A 26,970-nucleotide genomic window follows, 5' to 3' on the forward strand; every position below is an offset into this window, starting at 1 on the left:
TTAAACTCACAGGTGATTTATTGCTTTGAGTAACTAAACAAGAAAGAGAAGAGACCGGCTGCTGTTTTGGTCAAGACGGCTGGCGCTCTCCCCTCAAGGTTTGCCAGCTGCACTACTTAAAGCCTCAACAACACTTTCTGGGCGATACAAACACGTGACAGCATCCATGGGAAGTGACTTGGCCAATGATACACTGATGAAAGCAGCACATAACCAGGGCTCCCCCCAGTTGGTGTGCCCCAAAATGACAGACAGAACGCATGTTCATATGATGTGCTGAATAAAAAACCTTTAAAAAAAATTTTTGGCGTTAATACTAACACAGAATACTTTCTCGGACATTCTGCAAGAGTAGGTACACACACAGAATAAGCTCTTCATTTCCAGATTACCAGTATCTATGGGAACACTTTGAGAAAAGCCAGGAGGTGGGGCACCTCCCCTCCCCAATGTCATTTTCTTTGCCAAAGCAATGGGGTCCAAGGGGGGTTGAGGGGAGAAGGGCAGCTGGCAGGGCGCCAGAGGTTGTCATGATCGTCAGGGAGCTGCAGCGAACAGCAGGGATGGACTCTGCCCTCTGCCCTTGAGGGGCTGGGGATGAACAGCTCGGCCTTCACTCTAGCCAGGGAGGCCCTTGCATGTGGCCCAAAGGCTCCCATAGGCCCTGGGGGCGGGGGTGGACACCGGCACTGGGTGGTCCAGCCCGTCCAAGGAGGAGCGGTGGAGCCAGGCTGGGCCTCCAGCCCCGAGGCCTAGGAGTAACCTGACCTCTTGCGTTCTAACGCTGGGGCATCACAACGCGTTTCAAATGGATGTGCAGAAACCAACACTGTCAATGACCCAGCCCTCACAGGGCCCAGGTAAGCTCACAAGGAGAGGTCAAGCCAAGCCAAAGGGTAACACTGGACACCAGGGCCAACCAGCCCCCAGCCGGGCCACTGGCAACGTGCCTCCAGTGTGCCGGCTGGTCAGGCCTCAGCACACCTTCCGGGGACTCAGTTGTCCTCTGCTGCTGCCTCCTCAGCACCTCCCTCCCCAGCACCTCCCTCCCTGGCACCCTCTCCAGGATCAGGACCGGAGCACCCAGCGCCACCCCCAGCCGGGGCCGGGCTGTGGCCGGAGGGACCGTTCTGCACGGCCCCACCATCCACACAGAGCTGGCCGTCGGGACACAGCTTTTCCCCTGTGACCTCCTCGGAGGCCCAGTCCTCCTGCTGCAGCCCTGGCAGATGGTTTCCCACATCTCCCGCTTTGGGAAACTGGTCTTCTAGATTCTTCTCCTTTTCTTCTGTCTGCTGCTTGTCTCTGGCTCCGCGCTTACCCCTGGATTTCCTGGACTGCCTGTTGCGCATTTCTTCTCGGGAGAATCGCCACTGAAACTAGAAATTGGGGAAGATGGAGATAAATACGTCAGCCTCCGTGAATGGAGAGCTTGCAACGAACGTTTGCATTCACACAGTGTCACTTCTCACAGCAAGACACACAATTTCCAGTATTTCTGGAGCAGGGTGTGTCCGGCACCAAACCAAATCAAGGCCCAAATGTCACACCCACCGAGAGCCTGAGGATGCTGGCCACGGCATGTATCTTACTTGCGGATTTCAGGGTTTGGGGAATGGGCGAGGGGTACTTCTTTCCATTGGCCCCAGATCAAAGGCCTGGGAAAGCAAGTGCTGAAATCCGGCCATCGGGAGAAGCAGGATGGGGGAGGGGACGCGGGCCTGCTCTTCCCGATTGCCAGCGCTCCGGCTACTCCCACTCGAGCAGCTGTGCATACCGCCCACCGGCCACCCTCTTTCCCAGGTCACCTGAGTCAGAAGGCACAGATGTGGGCGCCCAGGGCCCCCTGCCACCACTGCAGGGACTGCTGCAGCTGACAGCCCCCTGCCTCTGCTAGACAGCCCAGCCACCCCCCACCCCCAGAGGCTCTCCCCCTCCAGGCCGAGTTACGACCAGTGACTGATCCACGCGGGGACAACGGCCCGTCCTCCGGTTTCCAACTCGAGGCAAAGCTAACAAATCACCCAGCTCTGGGGAGACCTGGATGGGGTGCTGGCCGAGGCCACAGCTGCGAGTGCCTCACAGCCCAGAGTCTCCCTCGCCCCCTCCCGCGCCCTTCTACCCATGGGTGTTGTTCCCAAGGGCACTCCCCCTAAAACGTCATCCAGATTCATCCCAGACGCGGCTCCCAGGGAGCCCCACCTGCAGCTGAGTGTTTCCCTGTGGGACAGGGAAGTCCACGGAGCTCAGAAAGGACCAAGGGCACAGTCAGTGTCACAGCAGGGCAAGACCTGCGTCACATCGAAGCCACGGAGCGAGAGCTCCCGCCTGATTCCTCAGCCGCTGTTCTCATCTACACAACCCAGAGAATGACTCTGACCTGAATCAGGGCCAAAACTTTTCCTACAGTCAGAGAACTACTTCAGGCTTTGCAGGCCCTATGGCCGCTGCTGCAGCCGCTCACTCCACCACTGTCGCACACAAGCGCTCACAGATGGCACGTAAAGGAACGGGCATGGCTGTGTTCCAATAAAACTTTATCTACAAAAACAGGCGGTGGGCCGGAGTTCGCAAAGCTCTGCCTTAGAGGGTATTTATTTCGACTCGGTGATGCAATAACCCATGTAATGGGCTTAGCGCTGTGCCCAGCACACGAAATACCAGATACGTCTGCTGTCAGTACTGCCGCCAGGCGTAGGCTTGCAAGGTCAGGGATGCCACCTGTCCTCTGCGCACCCGAGTCCCTGGGATGCAGCGCAGAACCTGGCACAGGGAAGGTGCTCCAAACCTCTCCTGCGATGCATGGATGGATGCAAGGACCACGGAGTCTGGCCAAGCTGACTGCATCGGGTTTTGGCAGCGGGGGAGGGGGGGTTGTGAGCCAGTCCTGTGATTTTGGTCAGAACACAGCTTGGAGTTTAGTGAGGAGGCACTCGTGCATCCACACATCAGGTCTGGCTGGGCTCCAGAAAGAGAAATCAATTTGAAAAATCAGTTCAAAGTCCTGCTGAGTCTGCTGACGACAGGAACTGCTCCAGAAGAAGACCGTCTGGAATAAATCTGGGCAAATGAACTGGAGCAGACACGGAAGCATGAAAGGTGTTTGTAAAAGAAATGTGCAAAAAAATAAATAAATAAATAAAATAGGCGCGCGCTTTGTAGGTAACAACTCAGGGAGGTCTGCGACCTTATCCCTCTCTCCAAATATAAGGGGTCCCCCAATCTTCCTGCCAAAGGTCCCTCTGAGCTTTGCCGTCTTGATGTCAGGTCCTCCCTGGTGGGGCCCGGGCCGCAGTGCTCAGAGACAGAGGCTGGAGAGCTGGGTGGTGTGCACTCAGAGTGATGGCACCCCTGAGGTCTTTGGGACACGTCAGGCACAGAGGATAGAGAGCTGGGTGGGTGAGGGCCGGTGTCCAGAGGCCCTGCTGGAGAGAGGGGTCTCGCTGGGAAGAGACTCGGGGGCCTGGATCCCGGGGGGAGCGTCTGGGCCACCCCGCAGGTGCAGCTCTGGCCCACGGGACACACAGCTGTTTCACTTGAATTTCACTTGAATTTCACTTGAATTTCACTTGAATTTCACTTCTTTCTTTTGTTTCCTTTCTTTCCACTTGAATCGGGCCACACGGGCTTCACCAAACATGGACTTCAATCTAAGCCATTCTGTGACGGAAAGAAAAGTGAAGGGAGTCGTCCGTTCTAATGACTTGCTGGGAGCCCAGGAAGGCAGCTGCACCACCAGCGGAAAAACGATTTCCACGTCGCAGAGAAATCTGAGCGCCTGGCTGGGAAGAAGCGAACCTGTGCCACGTAAATCCTTAAAAAGTCTGCCACCCTTGTGGCGGTTGCCGTGGTAGAGATCTGCTTCCTCAAATAAAACAACTGCCAGAACACACTTAGGGGGCTCAGCCGGAACACACCCTGGAGTTCATGCACTGAACTCCTTTTGTACAAGACTGGCACGTCAGAATATTGTTATCAGAGAAGAGGGAAAGGAGCAAAGTGCATGCCGAGGTTTGGATTTAACATCCATCCTGTCCTCCTCCACCTGCCCTCCCCCAAATCCCAAATGAGCTCACCTAGGAGGTTGGCTTGGGTTCCCCTGGGTGCTCCTTTTTGGGGATTCCCTCGTGGGATGGCTGCCAGGCTGCTACTTAAGCCATGAGTTTCCAACAATGGACCCCCACTGATGCCTCAGACCCCCACCCCAAAGGTGCCCACTTCATCTCGAGGCCCACAGCCACCATTGCGGGGCCAGGACTTCTGGCCTCTACCTGGCTTCTGCGGCCCCAGGCCGGCCCTGCGTGGCTCTCAGGTACCCGGGGGGTCATGGTCCCTAACTGCTGCCTTATCACCTGCAGCTGCTGCTGCGTTTTAACTCCAGGCCAAACTGAAGAGCCTAGTGTTTTGTTTTGTTTTGTTTTGTTCCCAAATAGCCAGGCCCTCTGCATTTTGCATGTTTTTAGAAAGAGGTCAGTAAAGCCTGCCTAGACACAGCGATCCAAGACGTCAGCTGTCAGAGAGGCTGGAGGGAGTTTTACTTTTGCCAAAAAGGTGGTGAGGCTGCTTAGCCTGAAAGGTCCTAAATGCTACGACACCCAAGCACCACCCATACATAGCACAGCGGCTAAGGCCCTGGTTCAAACCCCAGTTCTGGCACTCGGTTGTCTGTCCCTGGGCAGGGCATTCATGTCCAAAAGAGCTGTCCCTGCCCGCAGGGCGGAGGTGCACACCCCGGGGCCCACTCGGTCCGTGCTGGATGTGAACAGCGCCCCCCGCAGGTGGGCCGCGTACAGCCAGGACGATCCCCTGCGCCAGACTACCCCCCCCCCGGAACCTGGTTATTTTCTAATGCAAACCCCATCTTCTCCCTGAGGCTGCTCTCGCCAAATAAACAACAGGACCTCCACGGTTCCTCGGACGCCCGGCCACATCCAGCTTCCCGGAGAGGGTCCCACTGTATGGATCTCCTGATGGGACAGACAGAAGGATGCAGACTGGGAGAGGCCTATGGTGCGCACACCCGCCGCTTTCCGCAGGACCCTGCCGGGCTGCCAGGCAGAGGAGGATTTGGGACTGCATGTGGCAAGCTGGCTGGAACTATTCCAGCCCACGTCTTTCTGTCCTTCCAAGTCATCCCAGAAAAATCTGCCAAGCCACATGCCTTCAAGGTCCGCACCATTTTCTGTGTCCTCCGATGGCGCAGGGTGACGTTATTGGCTCCCCAGGCTGCCTGGGGCCCCCAGGCCACCACAGCGCCCCGGGGGCTTGCAGCCGGTTCACCAGCAGGCTTTGGCTCAAGCCGTTCACTTCCTCCTCCTCCTCTTTGCTGGGGGACATGCTCATGAAGCAGGGAAGGAGCAGCAGCCAAAACTCAGGGTCCATATCATCTAAGAGCTAAATTTTCCGAATTTTGAGGGCTGACTGCCTGCAGAATCCCCGCTTAGGAAAGAAAAGCACGTACCAAGGCATCCACCAGGTGTCTCACACTGTGACGAGGCTTCCCACCTCCCCGAATCCCCAAAGCAGTTCTCTCACCAGGCACTGTTAGCACCATTGTATGATAAGCACACAGAGGGTCAGAGAGGTTAAGTAACTTGCCCAAAATCACACAGCCAGAAAGTAGCAGAGCTGAAATTCAAACACAGGTTCCTCTGGCTCCATACTAACTTCCACCCTCTCATTCCTGGTGGGTGAGGGGTTCTGGGCTCCTGTTTGGGAAGGAAGAGAGGAGAGGAAGCCAGGGGAAGGGTGACACACCTTTGGAATAGCTCAGCCCGTCACACAAGGTGCCTCAGCTTCTGGACCTCATGACGTTAGGACACATCTGCCAGGTCAGGTGCTCAACCCACGAAGCCAGGCGCTCGACCCACGAAGCCAGGCAGTCAGCTAATGGCAGCCCGGCCTTCACCGCCAGGAAAGATGCTTTGGTGTCTTATTCAAAACGAGTATCTACAGTGAAAGCTCCCTGACAGGCCTATTTTTACCAAATCAATAATGATAAAATTTGAATGGAGAACCACAAAGTGGGTCTGGCAGGAGCCCTAGACCACTCAGCTAAGACACTGGCTCCCAGACTGGAGGGGGAATCAGTGTCCCTGGGTGGGGGGGGTTCCTTCAGACACGGGACCCCCACCCTGTCCTGGGGTTTCTGACTCAGGGGGCCCGGGGAGGGGAGAGAGACTGGCATTTTAAACAAGCTCCTGGGTGAGGCCGACACTGCTGGATCACGGATCACAGCGTGAGAACCATGTAGCTGAGAACACCACCTGGGCAGGGTTTCACCGCGTGAGAAACAGCTGGGAGGAAGGGAGGCCTCCCCGGCCCCCACCTCCGCAGCATGCCCGCCTCCCTTCACCGGCAGGCTCCGCTCCCTCCTGGGCTGGGGACGGCCTCCACCGCTCACCAGCAACAGAAATTACAGTCGGCCCTTGGACAACGCGGGTCTGAGCTGTGCGGGTCCCCACGTGGATGGTTTTCAGCAGGAAATGCTACTAGACGGTCAGTGGTTGGTTCCATCTGTGGATTCAGGGAACCTCGGATACGGAGGGTCCATTATAAGTTATAGCCGGGATAATGTCCGCGCTGTTCAGAGGTTGGCTCTATTTCAGATCCTAGGTGGTGGAGGCTCTGAGGGGAGGTCTGTAACCCACCCCGGGGAGGCGGGCAGTCCAGCCCGGAGGGCCCAGTACATCTTGAGCCATTCCAGGGAGAGTCTCTGAATTCAAGCAGCAAGCAGTAAGCTGAACAGGATGGACGGGCCTTCCCAGCCAGGGGGCCTCGGCACGCGGGCGCGCTGCCCGTGCCTAAACCAGAAAACATCCCAACTAGCCATCCACGCCAGAAGTAAGTGCCGAAAAGGAAAAAAGCCTCCTCTTCACGGTAGTGTGTCCAGAGTCCCATGTCAGCAGGGCTAGTGGATTCAAGTCACACATTTTACTTTATTTTTTATTCTTTCTTTTCTTTCTAGTTTTTTTTTTGGTGAGGTAATTGGGTTTATTTTAATGAGATTAAATTCATTTAATTATTTAAATGGAGATTCAACTAGATTACTGGGGATTGAACCCAGGACCTCATGCATGCCAAGCACATGCTCTACCACTGAGCTATTCCCTCCCCTCCTTTAAATTCACACATTTAAAAAACTGTCCATCTCCGTCTCCACTTCAAATACTTTAGCTGGAAGGCAGACTTCTCCCGTAACGTAGAAATTACTTATTACCTTTGAAGGAGGTTAATATTTGCTTTGGAAGCTACACTCATATATACACAAGGAAGTTTCTTTCAAATGCTGAAAATTCTGTTTGGAGAACTTTGTCCACTTTACTGATGAAAAGAGGACTAAATATGCTGTGTCTTTAGTGTTCAAACCTTGCGATCTCTTTTCTTAAATGTCAGCTCCAGACATATGACCCGCATTCCAGGCTCGACATTTTGGTTTTTTGTTTTGCATTTTTTTATTGAGTAATAGTCATTTTACAATGTTGTGTCAAATTCTAGTGTAGAGCACAATTTTTCAGTCATACATGAACATATATATATTCATTGTCACATTTTTTTTTTGCTGTCAGCTACCACAAGATCTTGTATATATTTCCCTGTGCTGTACAGTATAATCTTGTTTATCTATTCTACAATTCTGAAATCCCGCCTATTCTTTCCCACCCCCCGCCCCCTTGGCAACCACATGTTTGTATTCTATGTCTATGAGTCTGTTTCTGTTTTGTATTTATGTTTTGTTTGTTTGTTTGTTTAGATTCCTCATATAAGCAATCTCATATAGTATTTTTCTTTCTCTTTCTGGCTTACTTCACTTAGAATGACATTCTCCAGGAACATCCATGTTGCTGCAAATGGCGCTATGTTGTCGAATTTGTGGCTGAATAGTATTCCATCATATAAATATACCACTTCTTCTTTATCCATTCATCTGTTGATGGACATCTAGGCTGCTTCCATGTCTTGGCTATTGTAAATAGTGCTGCTATGAACATTGGGGTGCAGGTGTCTTTTTGAAGTAGGGTTCCTTCTGGATATATGCCCAGGAGTGGGATTCCTGGGTCACATGGTAAGTCTATTCCTAGTCTTTTGAGGGATCTCCATACTGTTTTCCACAGTGGTTTTCCTTGCTTCCCTCTCCCACTCTTAATGATTTAGATGTCTTCTTTTACAATTTTGTGTTTATTCTTTTTGTAATTCATGGCAGTTATCTCCTTTCCAGTTATGAGTTTCTCATTTTTGTAGCATCCTGCTTCTTTTCTATTTAGAGTAGACCTGTCAATATTTCTTTTAGTATGGGTTAGTGTTGCTAAACTCTTTCAGTTTTTGCTTGTCTGTGAAGTTCTTTATCTCTTCTTCTATTCTAAAGGATAGCCTTGCTGGATCGAGCATCCTAGGCTGCATCTTTTTTCATTCAGGACTTTGAATATATCTTGCCCCTCCCTTCCAGCCTGTAGTGTTTGTGCAGAGAAATCAGCTGAGAGCTGGGCTCGGGGGTTTTGATTGCTCATTCCTTTGCTCCAACAAGTACCTGCTGAGTTCTAACTAAAAGGCAAGACACTGGGCACACAACAGTGAGGGAAAAAAGGGTTTTGCTCTCAGGAGTTAATGTCTGATTCTACTGGTGGAGGATAAGCTAATGATCACAAATAGCTAGAAATGGAGAGAAGCCTGGTTCTTCCAATCACCGAGGAGCCTGGCTCGGTCTAAGAGGAGAGACCACCTTCCCGAGAAGATACAAAAGAAGAGAGTGTTCCGGGCAGAGGAACCGCCAAAGCAAAGGCCCTGGGGCAGGGAGGAGCATGGAAGAGCGAGGCAGCCAGGGTGCCCGGAATGCAGAAGGCAGGTCCAGATCCCACAGGGCCGTGTGGACCCCGGGACAGGCTCCCACCTTGACCTTCAGAAGAACCCAAAGCTTTAGAGCCGTTTTAAGCAGTGGGGTGACATGGTTCGACTTGCTTTTTTTAAAGATCTCCTTGGCTGCGTGGAGAACATATTTGAAGGGGAGACCAGAGTAGTCCGGAAAGGTGATGATGGGAAGAAGTGGGGGTTCCAGAGCTTCTAAGACCCAAAACAGACTCGCGTTAAGAACAGACCGAATATGGGGCAAAGAAGGCAAGAGCACCAAGGGTGACCTCTGGGCAGGTGGGAGCCTCGGGGCCAGTGGAGGTGCGGCTCCTCTAGGTGGGGGTGGGGGGCGAGCCCAGCCGGGGGGAGGGCAAGGTCATAAGTTGCCCTGAGACGGCCGAGCAGCTGCGTAAGAGCTGGGGCTGGGGTCCCAGGGGAGCAGCGCGGGCTGGGCATGCAGAGGTAAGAGCCACCGACACAGGTGACAAGTGAGATTTTCCGACCCTGGGGGTAGACAAGATTTTCTCAGGAAGAGGTAAGGAAAGACAGGAGAAATGGGGCTAGGAATGAGGAACCGGGTGGGAAACCACACAGCCAGGAGAAAAAGGTGCTCCCAGGGTGAGCTAGGGCACCGGGGGGTGAAGCCACTGCCACGGCCATGGGGTTGGGGGGACATGGTCTCCTGGGAGCCAGACCACGCCCCATCAGTGGAGGAGTGGGTGACAGGACAACGAGACAGAAGCGAGAAGACGTCTATCAGTACAGCCCCCTCCTGGGGCCCCACCAGCGATGTGACCTCCCTGGGTCACACACAGAACAGCAGTCCTCACTAGCCCATCCCCACCACAGGGGGCAGGGATGGGCAAGCACTTCAAAGAGATCACAGGCTGCCAGGATTTGTACAGCTCACTGCGGGTGGACACCTCTACTGACCTGAGAAACCTGGCTCCCACCTCCTGGCTTCCCCCCGAGGCACACTGTTCAGCAGCCCTGGAGCGCCACCTTGAAAACACCCCCAGCCACATGAGTTTCCCCTGGTTGGCCCCCTTGGTGACACGCAGAGCCTTCCCCAGAATCAAACCGCATGTCTCTGCTTTGGGATCTGCTGGCACCATGACTGAGCAGGAAGGGATGGTGAGAAACGGCACTGCCCCTTCCTTGTAAGGGGCGGCAGAAGCCGGGCGTCTGGCAGGAGACCTTGCTGGCGATGCTGGAATGTCACTCTGAATGCACGCGGTCCCCGCAGCCCTGGCCAAGCTGCGGCTGGTGGAGGTGCGGGGCCATCCGTCTTCCAGCTGGCGGCTGACTGCTCCTGGCGGGTAATGGTGGCTTTGGCGGCCGCCTTCTGGTTCTCTACTGCTGCCACCTGTCACACGAGCATCTCCGAGCTGGAGCGAGACCTTCCTCTGCACTCCACCCCACCTGGCTTCACAGGGCCATCTCCTTGGCGTCCTCCCATGAGTGGCCCCCTTGGATTTGTTGGCTGGGGAGGGGCTGCTCCAATCTGTGCTCCTGTCCCGATGCTCCTGTTCCTGGCTCTGTGTCCAAAGAACACGAGGAACCACGAGCAGGGAGCTCGGGGAGGGTGCCAGGCTAGGGGATGGGCGGGTCCCGGGTCTCTGCCTAGCAGTGTGGCCTTGGCCATCAGCAGGGCAGCGGGCAGCTCCAGGTGACACCTGCCCAGTGTGGCAGGTTCCCTGGACTCATCAGCTCTTCCCAAATGATCCTTGGGAGGAGCCCCCACTATGGGCAAAGCATGGGGATGCAAAGAGCAGAATCTCACTCAAGGGGAGGACTCGGGCTGACCCTCAGGAACCATGGGAAACATGCTGAGAATGGCCACACTTCTCAGGGCAGCTCATGTGTCGTCTAGCTTGTGTGTGTGGGAGGCCCCTGGCCATCCCAGGGCAGCCCTGGGATGAGGACTCACTCCGCAGGGGTGAGGGGAGGGCTGTCCTCCGTCTATACGAGCCACTGTCACTCAGAGACCTGCGGGGCGGGTGTTCTGGCAGGTTCTCTCTGCCCATATCACCACACCTCTGATGGCCCCAGGGAGCAGGCCCGAGCTTCAACCAGCTTGTAACAGGAAACAGATGCAGAGAAGCCAGGCATCAGCTCAACCGTCCCAGCCCTGGTCAGACTGCGGCTGGCCTCGCGCCCCTACCTTCAGCCTCGCAGCACGGCTGGCGGCCCGAGCATCCCCGCAGGAGGAGGGGGCAGGCGAGGCCCTCCGCCACCCCGACTCGGGGCAGCCTCAGGAGTGTGGGATGCATTCTGCCAAGTGGCTCAGGTGTCCCCGAGCTCTGAGAGCTGCTGGCAGGTGGAGCAGGCAGCCCTCCAACCGCCGTAGAAATCCAGTCAGAGGCGAAGTCCTGCCGAGCCACAGTGCTGTGGCTGATGCACAAAGCAGCCAAGGTCACTCACCTTTGATTCCTTCTTGATTTTCTGAGGTAGACAAGGTCTCTGAAGAAAGACAACTTGCTTGGTGGATATGTTCCCCTCCCTGCAACACATGTGGAGCTTAGAATGAGTCACTCATACCCGGGGGTGGCCCGCAGCCCACCCAGAGGCCGCCATTCTGAACTTGCCCCTGGCCAGCCCCCCGAGGGAAGGGAGGCTGCTCCGGAGACCGAGGGGGCAGAGGTCAAGAAGCCCCTGACCCCTCCCCACCCCCAGGCCATCCACCCTGGCTTCCGTGGGGCTATCTTGGGGGCCCCAAAAAGGCTCTGTGGACATCCCTGAAAGTCAGCTTTGTGACTGAAGGCCCCCCTCCCTGGATGTGAAATGACAGCTAATTATCTCCGCCAAATGATGACAAAGTGGCCTACTCCATGAGTATCAGGGGGGCGGGAGGCCTCTTCCAAGTCTGCCTTTGGCAATGAGGCTGCGGAGGGGCTGGCTGGCATGGGCCGGCACACAGTAAGGAACCGAGCGACGGGCTGTCCCGTCACCTGTCCCCGGAGCCCAGGCAGAGGGCCTGGCTATGCTGGGGTCCCGGCCACTACGTGAGTCCCCTGTGAGCAGCAGGGCTGAGGGGCAAGGGGGGCATTGCGGCAGAGACGCATCAGCAAAGTGGGCTGCAGGTGCTGCTCATTTTCCTGGCACAGGGAGCACCGCTTCCTCCCAGGCTGGCAGGACCCCACAGGCTACCTTTAGAGACACTAGAAATACTGTAAAGGAGACCACTTTCTTAAGTTGCTATTGTGCAGACGCCTTCTCTGCCGAGGCGACGTGTCACTACACAGGGTGTCGGAGGAAAAGAGGGGGGAGCACTGACATTCCTGTTTTGTGCCAGGGCCAGGCTGGGTGAGTTCACCCCGCGCTCCAAGCCACAGGACCTCTTCCAGTGACACGACAAGACAGCTCCGTCAAGGAGCAAGCCTGGGGTCACATCACAGGGATTCAGGGAAAGATCCCCTGGTTCCACACCCTCTCCTCTCCACTGCAAGGGAATTTAGGGCCCAGGAAAGTGGAGGATTATGGAGGCTTATTTAGGTCTGACCACCCAAGACAGAGACAAAGAGAACCGTCTGCACCCTCCTGGCTGAGAGCACAGAACTAGTAGGGGCTTCACGTTCAAATGCATTCTCAGGGGGTGGCTCTCGACTTCTGGAATGGAAGACAGGCAGGCATTCTTGGTCTCAGAGACTAGGAAAAAGCTACGTGGACTTGACCAAGGTGGACAGTTAGCAAGTGGCAGACTCAGCACTGGGGTTCAAGCCTGCAGGTCACAGCTCCAGGGTTCTCTCCCCTCCACCACCCTGAGCCCATTCAAGTCTTGGCTGAGAAATAATAGGGAGGCTCCCATTGGTCCAGGGGCCAAAGGCAGCTGCAGACTGGCTCCTGCAGGTGCACAGTTCCACTTGGCCAAGTGTCAGGGGAGACGTGGTAAGGACCCCAGAGAGGCAGGGATGGGCACCAGCACCCTCAGCCTGTGCCCTAGGGCTGCACCACCCGCCGTCTGCCCAGATCACCAGCCCTGCCTCATGCTGTCCGTCATCCTGCAGTGGTGAGAAGGCAGTGGGGCTGGGGAGGGTGCAGCCCTGAGGGCCATGAGGGGTCTCCCCCTAGGTCAGCAAAGAGGCGGCCCATTGTAGGACTGCCTGATCCTGCAGACTGACTTTCTAGTCCCAGGTTCCCCCACTTACTGGCTGTGTGGCTTCAGGTACGTGATGAAGCCTCTCTGAGCCTTAGTTTCTTCATCTATAAAATGGGAACCAAATTTCTGCTCACTACCCAACAAGTACTTAGGACTACCTTGATAGCAAACCCAAAGACAGACAGAAGGCCTTTTTAGGGTTGGTAAGCCCATATAAGCCCATGGGCTCAAGGGATGGCGGGCAGAGTTGAGAGTGGACAGATGAACTTGAAATTGTAGGGCGTGCCGCGGCAAGGGCCTACACGCCAGGTCTAGGTCACAAAGAGCCTACTGGGACAGGTAAGTATTCAGTTAGAGCGACGACTGTTACTGTTACCTGGTAGTCTTGACCACGGGAGTCGGCAGCACACAGGTGAGCTGCCAGCCGTAGGCGGCCAGCGAGTTTAGCAGGGGCACGTAGTCTGTCTGCACCTCGACACCCTGGGGAGAAAGGCCAACGTGAGGGCTGACCGCCTCAAGCCAGCGCCTGAGGGCCTGAGCATGCGTCTCCGCACCCGCCTGCTCCAGGCAGCAGGAAGGGGCGGGATGCCCTGCACCCGGGGGCCCTGCTCTGGCTCAGGCTCCAAAGATGCTTAAAGACTTCGGAGCCCAACTGCCAGAGCGGGATTTCTTTCCGGCCCGACTCGGTCTGGGCACTCGGCAGGGAGCTAGAGCCCACGGATGAACCCATTCATTCTGCACTAATCCTGTCTGGACAAAGAGCCCGAGTTTCACCCAAGCAGCGCCAGCACGTCGCCTCCAAGACGCATCCAGGGCCCGTGATGACACTGCTCGGATGGGCCCAGAGCGTGGCGTGGGGACGTCAGTTACGTCTGACAAAAGATGGGGTCCTCTGCACCCAACCACTGCGGCAACACACACACACACACACACACACACACACCCCTGCACACACACAAAGGGAGCTTCACCTGGGTTACACCTTCTGCCATGACAGAGTAAACGAAAGCTGTTTCATTTTAAACCGACTGAAAAGACTCAGTCCTCCTCCCACAGGGAGAATGCCCCGCGGTGAGCCCGCTGCCCCCAGTGCCCCATCCTACGCAAACGCTGCACCCCCACCTCTGCCACACTGGCGCCCGACAGTGACTTCAGAACGCCTCCGACACGGGCCCAGTTCCTTCCAGCCAAGGTGGCCACAGGACTCATCCAGCCAGTACCTGGGAGCCGGGGTGGCTCGGAGGTGGGTGAAGACACGGGCCTGTGGCCAGAGTTCAAGTCCTGCTGAGGCCATGGCACAAGCACGCAAGTCACTGACATATAAAATGGCCCACTGGCAGGGCCAGCTTCCTGGGGCTCGGGGACGAGGCGGAGATGGACAGGCAGAGCTGGGGAAGAGGCGTTCTAGGAACTCCAGAGTGGCTACCAGGCCAGCAGCTTACCCTCGGGGAACCTCAACTGTATAAAGCTAGTCTTGGCCGGCCTGTGTCAGTGAGGTCCCCAAGCTGGCAGCATCACCTGGCTGGGCACTTGTCAGAAACGGAGAGTCTTAGGACCCTACCCAAACCAGCACAACCAGAAGTGCTGGGGGTGGGGCCAAGGAATCTGCTTTGTTCTTTTTTTTAATTGAAGTATGGTTGTCTTACAATATTGTATTAGTTTCAGGTGTACAACATAGTAGGTCCATATTTTTATAGATTATACACCATATAAAGTTATTACAGAATATTGGCTATATTCCCTGTGCTGTACATCACATCCCTGTATCTTATTTATTTTGTACCTAGTAGTCTGTACCTCTTAATCCTCTTCACCTATCTGGCCCCTTCCCACACACCCTCTGCCCAGTGGTACCCACTAGTTTGTTCTCCCTATCTGTAAGTCTGTTTCTCTTTTATTTGTTCATTTGTTTTATTTTTTAGATTCCACATACAAGTAAAGACATGAAATGTTTGTCCTTCTTTGACTTATTTCACTTAGCATAACACCCTGAAGGTCCATCCACGTGGTGGCAAATAGCAAAATTTTCATTCTTTTTTATGAGTGAGTAATATTCCACTGTGTATATATGTGTGTGTGTGTGTACCACATCTTCTTTATCCAGTCATCTCTTGATGGACACTTGGGTTGGTTCCATTTCTGGGCTGTTGTAAATAGTGCTGCTTTGAACATTGGGGTGCAAGTGTCTTTTCTAGTCAGTGTTTTCATTTCCTTTGGACATATGCCCAGGAATGGAATTGCTGGATTATATGGCAGGTCTATTTTTTTTTAATGGGGTGGAGGTAATTAGGTTTATTTACGTATTTATTTATCTTTAATGGAGGTGCTGGGGATTGAACCCAGGACCCCGCACATGCTAAGCATGCGCTCTACTGCTGAGCTATACCCTCCCCTCTTTAATTTTTTTTTTTAAACGGCATTTCCAGTAGTTGAGATGCAGGTAAGTCTGAGAGGACACTGCCTAGAAAATCAATTAGGTTTCTTCTGATGACAGAAGAGAGTCTGCAGTTCTGTGGCCAGAATCCATCAACTGTTAGCCTCATCCAACCCTCCCTTTCATTCTTCAGGAGAGGAGAAAGTCAAGAGACTTTCAAAGGCTCAGCTCTGTTACTGCTATTGGGGCAGGAGAAAGAAAGGGAGGGGGAGGGGAGAGGGCAGGGGAGCAAAGCAGCGGGGAGGGGCCGGGGCAAAAGGAGCAGGAAAGGAAGAGGGGTTAATACAGGACAGGGAGCAGGAAGGGAGGAGAGAAGGTGCCAGTACAATTTCCAGGAGAGGGGTAGGAGGAGACCCCATTCTGGCCCCATCCCTGAAACCTCCACTCAGGCCAGAGATGACAACAGATGACCCAACGACCCCCGCTTCTGCCGGCCCCCTGAGCACCTGGGGACCTCCCTTCCAGGCCAGCACGGCCAGCATCCCTCGAGCCAGGCAGGCCCTCACCCCCTGCCGAGGTTGCTTTATCCCAAGAACCCCAGCCCCCAGCCCTGCGTCTCTGATTGAGAGAGAGGAGGGAGAAAATGTGCAAGCCACACTCCAGCTTGGCGAGGTTATGATTACTTGGCTCTATCAAGAATAACCTTCCCACTTTATCAAGCACGCTGACAAACCCGCCACCATCAGACAGTAGCCATGGCAACCAGGACAAGCGATGGCACTCACAAAGCCCTGAGTGGCAGGATGGAGTCCTTTCATTGGTGCCTGTGCCCTGGCTGGGTTTTCTCCTCGGGCGCCCGGCGCGGCAGGACAATGGGCAGCCCCCCGGCAGCCCGACCCGCCTGCCCAGACCGGCCTGGCGGGGCTGCTCTGCTTTGCTCCGTGTCATTCCAGTTACTCACCGTCTTAAACAGAAAGACGGCAGGATGTCTCCCCAGCAGTTTTTGCCCTCGGGGTGGGGGATGTCAGCCAGAGGGCAGAGAAACACAAAGACCAAAAGGAAAAGAGAAAAAACAGCAAAACGCGACCCTGCTTGAGGGAGCTGAGGGCTCACCGCACGCGCTCCCAGCCGGCCGCCCCGGGACGGGCTGCGGGAAAACACAAGCGGGAGGGGGGCGAGGTGTTTCACTCCGCCCCACCTTCCCACTCTGACTGGGCTGGTCTTGACTTAATTCATGGAAAATGTGGTTTTCCACAAAGCACCTATCAAAGCCAGTTTGCATGTCATCAATACAGTTAAGAAGACGACACTTGGAAAATATGATATGAGCCCCATGCAGTCAGTGGAAGAAGCTTTCAAGTCCGTTAGCTGAGAAAGCGGGTAGCAAGCCCATCGGATGGAAGGCTCTCTTTGATCTGCTTTCCTGTGACACTCCAGTGAGGACAGGAACGCACAAACAGCGCTCCAAAGCCAGCCTGCTTAGCAAACGAAAAGCCCTTTCTTTCTGGGAACAGGAGCAAACATTTTAATTAACTCTCCACTCTCTTGTGTGGATACCGTAATCTCCGGTCACACCTGGAGTGTTTTAAAAAAAAAAATGGAGCATGTCCTGTGGTTCTTCAACGTGTGGAAAGGGGATTCGTTTGTATTTATGGCTCTTTTTTTCTCCCCGCTTTGTTCCCTCTGATTTCTCTGGTGGTCGCAAATGCACTAAAGAAACGGGCAACCAACACAACCTTTCCATCCCCTCCGAAAATATAGACCACACGACTCAGAGTTTACTAAGAAATGCATCTGTCTTTTGATCGTTCTAAAGCTCTTCTGTGCAGGGGGATTCTAGGAGGCAGCACGCTGGCCCAGTGAGCAAGCTGGTGTCCTGCACGTCAGGGCCTCTGGGACGGTCTCCACTTCTGAAGCAGTGCCAGTGACTGTGGAAAGGGGTCCTCTGCTCTCGGGACCCACCTGCTGGGTCCTTCCTTTTCCTTCCCTTCCCTTCCCCAAGAGGGCACGTGCATCTTTTGTAAAATTGCTACCAAAGCACTAATGTCTAACACTCACTGGCAGGACACGTTTATATACTATGTCCTTATGTATTAGTTTTAGGGATTTTTTGATTTCCTACCGTGGGAAACAAAGGCTCCCATATACACTCCTTACCTTCTCTTTCCTGGTGCCCCAAATGGCTATAAAGTCATTTTAATTAAATCAGAAGTCTGTACTATTACAACTTTGCAAATATGGCTCACTGCTGGGTCAAGTCATGCCCTGTAACCATATCTTCCTTTTAAAATACGACCCTTTATCTTTCCTGGAGTTAACTGTAGCCTCAATTTTTTTTTATCTGTCTGGTTGTACATCAACCCATTACTGATTGATTCCACATGTTTCAACACCTCTATTATGTACCTATCAATGAATATTCCATGTATCAAAATATCTGATTTCTATTCTTTTCCACATGGAGACATCATTTCTGGAGCTTTCTGTATCTGTGCTCCAATCTGGTGTGGCTGCTTCCCACACCTGGGCTCTCCCTCCACCACCCTGTATGGCTGGTGTTTTCTCTTTCTTGGTTTCCTCTTCATTTTGCTGGAGCACATCCTCTTGTGGTCCCTTAGGAAACAATGCCCTGGAAGTCATCTGCAACCCCGCATTTCTAAGAAAGTCATTGTCTTCACCCTTAACCAACAGTCTGAAGTCTAGGCTGAAATCTTATTTTTCCATTAACATTTTTAAAGTATTGCTCCACTAGCTTTGGGAAGTCAGCATGGCTACTGTGATGTCTATTTGAATTACTAATACTTTGTAACCTGTTGTGCTACTTTGGAAGATGTTAGGATATTTTTTTCCCATGTAGTGCCAGAATTTCACAATATGCCTTCAAAGCTGTTTTTTTGTTTGTTTATTTTGTTTTGTTTTTTAAAAACTCAAAAAGCTATGCACTGAATGGCTTTGCCGTCAAAGGATTTTTGTCCTTTGGCTCTGAAAGTGTCCTTTTTTTTTTTTCTTTGATAATTTTTCTTTCCTCTGTATCTGTCTTCTTTCTAGACTTCCTAGCAGTCAGAATGTAGGACTGATATTTTATTACCTTTCTTTCCCCTCGTTTTCTTACTGTGTCTTTTTATTTTACCTTCTGAAAAGATGTCCTTTATTTTGTTTTCCAGCCTTTTTTTTATGTTTTAAAATGCTCCTCTGGCCTCTTTTTCAGACCCCAAAGCTCCTTCTGATCTTTTGGCCATTTCTTTTTTATAGCATCCTGTTTTTGTTTCATGGATACATACACTCTACCTCTTTATTTTCAGCAGTTTCATCTGATCCCTGCATCACTTTCACAGTTACCCGGCTGCACAAGGCAGTCGGGGGAGCTAGGGATCTGACCACACCATGGAAGGGCTTCAGTTCAAACCAATGCCCTGGTTTTAGTTCCGCAGTTCACCTCCCATCACCCCACAGTGACTCATGCTTTGAAGACCAGAGCTTTCCTCAGGCTCCCTCCCCACCCAGGTGCAGTGTCCTCCATTTTGTTAAACCAGTCAGCCTCCACCAGGCACCTTCCACCTTCTAAAAATGTGTAGAAGTCACCTATCTTCCACTTTCTCTTCTTCCAGTCTTTTTGTTCTTGTGGGTATCTATCTATCCATCTATCTATCACTCTGTTTACCTACCTCCCTACCTATCTACCTATTTATCACCTACTGTAAGTTTTCACTGTTCATGGGAGTTACGTTCTATAGCGTTTCCACAAACACTGAATTAGCAGGTTCTGAAACAGGGCTCCTGGGGAAATACAGGGTTAGCTTCCTGCGAGCCTCTGGTCAGATGTTTGTCACCTGATCAGTACAGAACCTTGTTTCATGTGTGTTTCTGTTTAAAGACACCTTGTTTAACCTATTTTGTGGGTTCATTCATAGCCAGCACTTCAGCACTGCACTTGGGGGCCATTTTAAACAGTGAAATCACCAACACAAAGCGCAAACATGTGAACCGTGTGGCACTAACTGGACTGCAGATGGGACACTTGTTCCCTTAGCTGGGAACACGCACAACAGCAACATTATCTTCTTTGCCACTAAGCATACATCTGCCAGTGACTGTGAAAGCACCAACAGTGTTGCCTTGGGGACTACAAACAAATTTAGCAAGTAGGATTCACAAATAGGGAATCCGAGAATGATGAGGACTGACTCTAACTACACCTGTCTGTCCGTCTGTCTATCTGTCATTCTTTTAGTGTAATTTCACTAAGATTTTTCAGAAAAGAGAAGAAACAGATGCCTGGGTCCAATCCCCCAAATTTAACACAATTTTATTATTTCAATTTTTAAAGGGTCTGCTAGAAGCCACTTCTAAATAGCTTAGAATCCAGAAGCCATAAAGTAAAAATAAATTTGGTGACACAAAGCTCCTACTGCCTGATAAAGGACAAGCCATACAAAGTCAAAAGACAAATGACACGATGTGAAAATATTTGCAGCTCAAAAGCAACCTAAATGTCTATCAACAGATGACTGGATAAAGAAGATAAATATATAAATATACATAATGGAATACTATGCAGCCATAAAAAAGAGTGAAATAAAGCCATTTGCTGCAATACGGATGGACCTAGAGATTATCATATTAAGTAAAACAAGTCAGACAGAGAAAGACAAATACTCTATGATATCACTTATATATAGAATCTAAAAAATTGACACAAACTTATTTATGAAACAGAAATAGACTCACAGACAGAAAACAAACTTTTGTTTATCAAAGGCGAAAGAAAGTGGAAAGGGATAAATTCGGAGTTTGGGATTAGCAGATACAAACTACTATATATAAAACAGACAAACAACAAGATCCTAATGCATAGCACAGGGAACTGTATTCAATACCTGTTAATAGTTTATAATAAAAAAGAATATGAAAAGGAATATATATGTATAATGGAATCACTATGCTGTATACCAGAAATTAACACAACATTGTAAACTGACTATACTTCAATAAAACAAAATAAAATAAAATATTTAAAAATTATAGTCAAAAAAGAGCTTCTAAAAATTGATGAGAAAAAAAATCTCAAAATCCAAATTTTAAGATGGATGAAGCGATTCACAGACAAGGAAATTCTAATGGCTATAAAGCACAGGAAAAAAATGCCAAATCTCACAATAAGAGAAACGCAAATCAAAACTACCCTGAGAAATCGTATCTTCACCTAACATACTGGAAAAACCCCGAAGTCTGACAACGACTTAGTTGACAAGGCTGTGGGGGCAGCAAGCATTCTCGTTCAAGGCAGGCAGGAGGGCAGATTCAACCTCGCGGAGAACGATTTGACAGTATCTCTCAAAATTACAAATACATGTACCCTTTGACCCAACAAGCTCACTTCTGGGAATTGAGCCTATGTATTAAAAAAATGACACATGTACAAAGTTTCACTGGAGAACTGTCTGCGATAGCAAAACACTGAACATCACCCGTGTTCCTCAATGCTGGGCTGGTTACATCAAGTGTGTTGATCCACAACAGATGCTGGGGGGCTGGGGTAAGGGCTGCTTGCGTGCTGAACCCAGGCATACGGGACATGGACGGCAGGGAGAGTGATGATTCCACTTTTGACAAGCTGAGTTTGAGAAACCACCCATGGAAAGGGGCAGGAGGCAGTGAGATAAAACGGGGCCTGTGGCAGAAAGAATAATCCCCATTCAACCCCTCCAAATCTGTCTACATCCTAATCTCTGGGGCCTGGGAAGAGGTTACCTTCTAAGGTAAAAGGGAGCTGGCAGATTGAAGATCTTGAGATGGGGAGATTAACGAGTTGCACTCGGTGTTATGAAAAAGGGTCCTTAGAAGAGAGGTGGGAGGAGGGTGGGAGTCAGGGAAGGAGGCGAGAGGTGGAAGCAGAGGGCAGACAGACTAGCCTCGGGCTGGCTGGCCTCTAGAAGTGGAAAAGCAGGAAACAGATACTCCCAGAAAGAAGGCAGCCCTGCCAGCACCTTGATGATCCTTTACAATCTGTTTTGGACTCTGGCCTCCAGAACCATAAGAGAATGAATTTGTGTTGTTTTAAGCCACTAAGGTTGTTACAGCAATGGGACACTAATACACAGTGTACAGCCAGGGAAAGGTTAAGAGGAAAATGAAGGCTTCGAGGCACTGGCCAGCACGGGGCAGATGAAAACCCCAGGAGAGGTGAGGCTGGCTGAGGACGGGGTCTCTTGGGGACCGGGAGGCAGAAGATGGTAACTGGGAAAACCAGGAGGAACTGGCCGAGAGCCGCCCAGGGTAGGAAACACACTGAAGAAGACAGAGTAATGCCTTGAGGAGGCAGACAACATGAAAGCCTGAGAGACTGTCTCTGGATGGACAGTGGGGTCTCCAAAGACCACGGCCAGATGCTTGAAGAGGGAAGTGGCAGACACCAAGAGGTAGTGAGGACAAAACAGGGCATGTAAACGTGTTCTCAGGGAATCTGGGGTTCACCCTCACTCTGCCTGGGCTCAGCAGAGACAGCACAGGGGGAAAACAGGAGTCACGCTCTCACTGGATGGAAAGTAAAGGGCGGGGCAGGAGGGGAATGCCAGGCTGGAAAGAAGGACCGGTCCATCTCTATTTATCAAATGGAAAGGGGACGCTCTAATGCTGGGGCGGACCTGCAGAACTCAGCGGGTCCTCCAGCATCCCCAAGGACAAGGCTATAGAGGGAATCATTGTTCACTTACGAATCTCCACATCCAGTCAACCTGGCTCTGTGCTGGGTATGTGGGGAGCAAAGATGTGTGAGCTCCTTCTCCTGCTGCAGGAAATCCCAGGCTGGGGGGTGGAGGGAACAAACATATGGTCCCCACTCCCGACCCCGACCCCGAGATGGAAGCCAGCATGAGGTGTGCTGGGGGGAAGGGGACGGGAAGGAAGGACTCCCCCCACCACCGTTCTCTCTGGGGAAAGGGCAAATCCATCTGAGGCCAGCGGTGGGTGGCTGCGGTGGGCCTGCCTTCCCGGCCCCCGCCCTCCCCCAGCCCCCCTGCAGGACCACAGCCTCTGCCAGCCGGGGGAGGGGCCGGGACGCCGGGCTGGCTGGGGATGTTGTTTCCCTCTTTGTTTTACACACAATGCCCCAGAAAAACATTTTGCTGATATGTAATTAGGCCAACATAATAGAGTCTAAGAAAGCCGTCGGTCTCATTTTAGACAACTTTGGCTTTCATAACGTTCAAAGAGAATACGTTAAAAATGAAAAAAAAAAGCTTAGTTCTTAGAGAAAGAAAAGAGGGCAGCAGAAAATACATACAGTGCGTAGACGGCTCCCTCTCCAGGACGCACCACCCACCCCTGCTGGTTAATTCACATCTTTGCCTGATTTTTCTCTGCCACCAAAGAAAGGCAATCAAGTCTGCAGCCCTTCGAGAGCCCAGCAAAATAATAATAATGCTTGGACTGTTATTATTTGAGACAGATCGCTTGCAAAAATGGCCTCAGTGATGACCTTCCTGCATCCAGGCCTCTTTACAAGGCAACACGGCAGGTCCTCCCATAAGGAGGCAGAGCCCACTCCTCCACCCCGTGCATCTGGGCTGGGCTCGTGACTCGCTCTGACTAGCAGAATACGGTCCTTGTGAGCTCTGAGCCTAGGCCTCGAGTGACCTGGCTGCTTCCACCTGCTCTCCTGGGATCGTGCCTGCAGCATGAGGACAAGCCCAGGCCGGCCTGCTGGATGATGAAAGTCACGCGGCCCAACAGCCGGCCGACATGAGAGATGCCATCTTGGACCATCAAGCAACCAGGTGACCCACCGGTGACTCCAGCAGCAGAGGGAGTCCTGCTGAGGTTACAGGAGCTTAGACCAGATCACCAAAATCACCCAGCTGGCCTGTGCACTCACTACAACCATAAAGAGTGTTCTTTATTTGTTTGTTTTTAATGGAGGTACTCGAGATTGAACCCAGGACCCTGTGCATGCTAAGCACGTGCTCTACCACTGAGCTCTACCCTCTCTCAAAGGCGGTTATTTTATTTCACTAAGCTTTGGGTGCCTTATATTCCACAGCAGAAGCAAACTGATATATTATGATTATTCCAGGAAGAACCGAACGCCTGGGCAAACCCCTAGGAGGAAAATCATAGTCCAAGTCCCCTCGTCTGGTCGGAGAGAAGTGGAATGTACTTGCTGCTGCTGAACGGAGCTCGGGGCGGCCAGCTTCTCACCACACTCAAAGCTGGCATACCCAGCTCTCATCTCCTCCTCACAGACGCTCCGCCCCCTGGCACACCTGCAGCCCTGAAGTCTCATTTATGACAAGCCACCGTGAGGCCCGGCCACGCCACCGGCGCACTCTGGGAGGCAGAGATAAACACCCCCCTGCTGGAGAAGAGCGCGCTGGCTCGAGATCCTGTCCGGGCTTCTCCCGAGGCACCACCCACGCCAAGCTGGCAGCAACCCTGAACCTGCAGTGCAAGATAACACTCTCCTGGATTCCAGGCTGGGCGGGTGATGTGGTCCTGGAGTGTGCAGCTCGGGGGAGGGGTCAGGGCCGCGGAGGGGAAAGACAGGAGGTGGCATGCACGCCCCGCATCAGAGCTCCTGCTGACATGCACCCAGTGGGCAGCAGGAGAACCATGCCAGGTGTGTTACCATAAAGGGCCCCCAGGTGATGTTAGAGGGAACGAGGCTGGAAGTTCCATGATCAAGGGGGTGCAAGGCAGACTCTGACCCTGAGTATGGCCAGACGGGGCTGCAGTTTCAAGTGCAGACGGATAAGGAGCTCAAAGCTGCAGACTGCTCTGAGGGACGTCCTGCTGCGAGGCCGCCCTCCTCCCGAAGCTGCCTGAATGCATCGGGGGTGAGCCTGTCCTCTCCAGCAGACCTGGAAACAGCTTTGCTTGATATCAATTAAACCAGACACATTTTCTCCATCCAGGGACTGGCCAAGTCCCTCCCACTTGCTTTGAGGAGCAAGAGGAAATTAAGACTTTCTGGGAGTAAGCAGGATGTGTCATTTTATTACTCTCTTTAGACAAAATAAGGTGGGTGACGGATCCTATGTTTAACCTTTCTTCCCTCTTTCATTTTTCACCTTATCTACAACCCAGAAAAGAAAGGCTTTAAAAAGAACTTTCCTATATATACGTGTATGCATATGTATAACTGAATCGCTTTGCTGCGCACCTGAAACTAACATTGTAAATCAAGTACACTTCAATAAAAAATAAGGATTAGAAAGAGCTTTCTCACAGTATAAAATGAAAAGGTATTTATTTTGGAGCAGGGGCTGGGGAAGTTAGCAAAAACTCTAGAATTTAAAACCACATGGTGGGGAGGGTGTAGCTCAGTGGTAGAGCACATGCTTGGCATACACGAGGTCCTGGGTTCAATCCCCAGTTCCTCCACTAAAAAAAATAAACAAACAAATAAATGAACCTAATTACCTTCTCTCCAAAAACAAATGAACAAACAAAACTACATCAAAGTTATCACCTTCACCTACAGTAGATTCCTGACTGCTTACCAACCATCGTGACTGAGACTTTGAATCAAAACGTGACATGAAGCACATGATAAAACCAAAGAATATTCATGACCTACAGGACTGAAAAAGAAAAAAAGGAAACCACCCAAAATCCACCGATAGAAAATGAACTAAATAAATTAAATATGATCGTTCAGATACCAAAATAGTCTACAGCCATTTAAAGTGCTGAAATTGAAAGGGTATAAATATCATCTCATTAAAAAAATATGCAAATGTATATAGAATATAGACGAGAAGGAAACACACCGAGACATTACGTGAGCAACTTCTCAGTCACGAGAGTGGGATGATTTTGTTCCCTTTTTTTGTATTTTCTAAGCTGTCTTCAATGCCATGCATCAGTTTCTCAAAACGCCTTAAAATGTCACTGACGTATCTAAAATTTCACCCGTTTATAGTACACAAGCCAGTGGTTTTTAATACATTCACACAGTTGTGCAACCATGACCACAGTGTAAGCTTAGAACATTTTCATCACCTCCTCCCCAAATTCCTGTACCCGTTAGCAACCCCTAATTCACTTTCTGTTTCTATAGATCCGCCTAATCAGAACATTTCATATAAATGGAACCAAACAACGTGTGGGATTTTGTCCCTGGCTTCTTTCACTTTAGCATCAAGTTTTCAAGGTTCATCCCTGTTGGAGCATGTGTTAGTACTTACGCCTTTTCATTTCCGAATAATATTCCACTGTACTGCATACCATATTTGGTTTATTTATTCATCACTTGATGGGCATTTGGACTGTCTCCACTTCTTGGTTATCATGAATAACGCTAGTATGGAGATTTATGTATAGATGTTTATGCAGACCTACGTTTCCATTTCTCTTGGATACATGCCTTGGAGTGGAATTGCTGGGTCAGTCATAGGGTAACTATGCTTCATGTTTTGAAGAACTGTCCAAGCATCACTTTTGTAATAAGAAAAAAAAAGTTATGAAAGTTTAAGAACAGATGTCTTGGCCTCATCAGACTAGCTTCGGAGTCTTCTTGTCGAATTTGCTAAGAGGTACCCTCTTTCACCTTAGCTGAAGAGGATGTTTAAGAGTTTTGTCTCCAAGAGGCCACTGACTTAAAAGCAACAGGTCAACCATGCATCATCCCAGCTGATTAAAGCATCAGGGTGGTTCTCGGGCCAGTGGTTCCCGGCTGGTTGGATTTTTAACATGAAGATGCTAATTCTCCACCCCTAGACCTGCTGATTCTGAATCTCCCAGAGTGGTGCCTGGGAACGTGCATTTGTAGCAAGTCCATGAGGTGATTCTGAGGGTCCATAAGGTTTGGGAACCACTTCTCTAGTGCTCTCTGCCCAAGGCAGGGCGGCCACCTCCATCACTCCTTCATCTCATGGGAACTGAACACGTGAACACCCAGTACCTGGGAGTTGATAGCCTCACGTCCCAGCCACTTCCTCTGCCAAATGGTCCCATGAGAGCTCCCCAAAGGGCCTAGTTTTTCCCTTGCCATCGAGGAAAACAGAGTTTATCTCCTTTATCAGACGCTGGCCCTTCAAAAATATGGAACCAGCTACCTGACTGCCCTTGTTTTTTCCTCTTCCAACATAAACATGCCCACTCGGTTTTAACCATTTCCAGGCATGTCCTCCACTGCTGTCCACCTCACAGTCCATCTGTGCTCCCCATCAGATGCGGGAGAGCAGTAAGACAGGAGACTCCTAGTCAGCTGGCATCACACTGAACAATAGAGGGATGACAGCCTCCCGTGTCCGTGTCCACAATACGGCCATTTATCCCATACGTGTAGGAGGGACCTCACACTGTTCCGGATTCACCCAACCGAGGCTGGATGAAAACTCGACACAGGCAAGGAGGTAATTCACTTGGACCCAGGGAACATGGGTATCAAGAATGGCTAGTCCTTGATGCAAGGAGTTTGCAAAACACGTTAAAAAATTAAACAACTCCAAAGGAAGGTGGAACGTGGTACGTGCCAGAAGGGAGCGGGCACGCACCCAGCTGACAGCATCGAGGGCAACCTCACAAATGGCCGGGCCAGGAAGGGAGCATCTCCCAGGTGGAGGCACAGGTGGACACGAGACTCCGCAGACCGCAGGAGAGAACAAAAAAGGAGGGACCTGGAAACCCCCACTTTGTCACCACTCCGAGCGTC

The 26,970-nt window shown here is 51.5% G+C and overlaps 1 protein-coding gene across 2 annotated transcripts in view; it reads right to left on the bottom strand.

Moving 5' to 3' along the window:
• Nucleotides 1-26,970, bottom strand: part of RFTN1 (raftlin, lipid raft linker 1) — a 177,046-nt gene continuing 150,076 nt past the window's right edge. For both annotated transcript variants that reach the window (XM_072945905.1, XM_006205325.4), the window contains exons 8-10: nucleotides 13,320-13,423; nucleotides 11,269-11,347; nucleotides 1-1,379 (exon numbers count right to left, since the gene is read on the bottom strand). In XM_072945905.1, the coding sequence (XP_072802006.1) occupies nucleotides 996-1,379; nucleotides 11,269-11,347; nucleotides 13,320-13,423 (567 nt within the window). In that variant the 3' untranslated portion in view covers nucleotides 1-995. The remainder of the gene's footprint in view (nucleotides 1,380-11,268; nucleotides 11,348-13,319; nucleotides 13,424-26,970) is intronic.

The sequence above is a fragment of the Vicugna pacos genome, chromosome 1, assembly GCF_048564905.1.
Source record: "Vicugna pacos chromosome 1, VicPac4, whole genome shotgun sequence".
Classification (NCBI taxonomy): Eukaryota; Metazoa; Chordata; class Mammalia; order Artiodactyla; family Camelidae; genus Vicugna; species Vicugna pacos.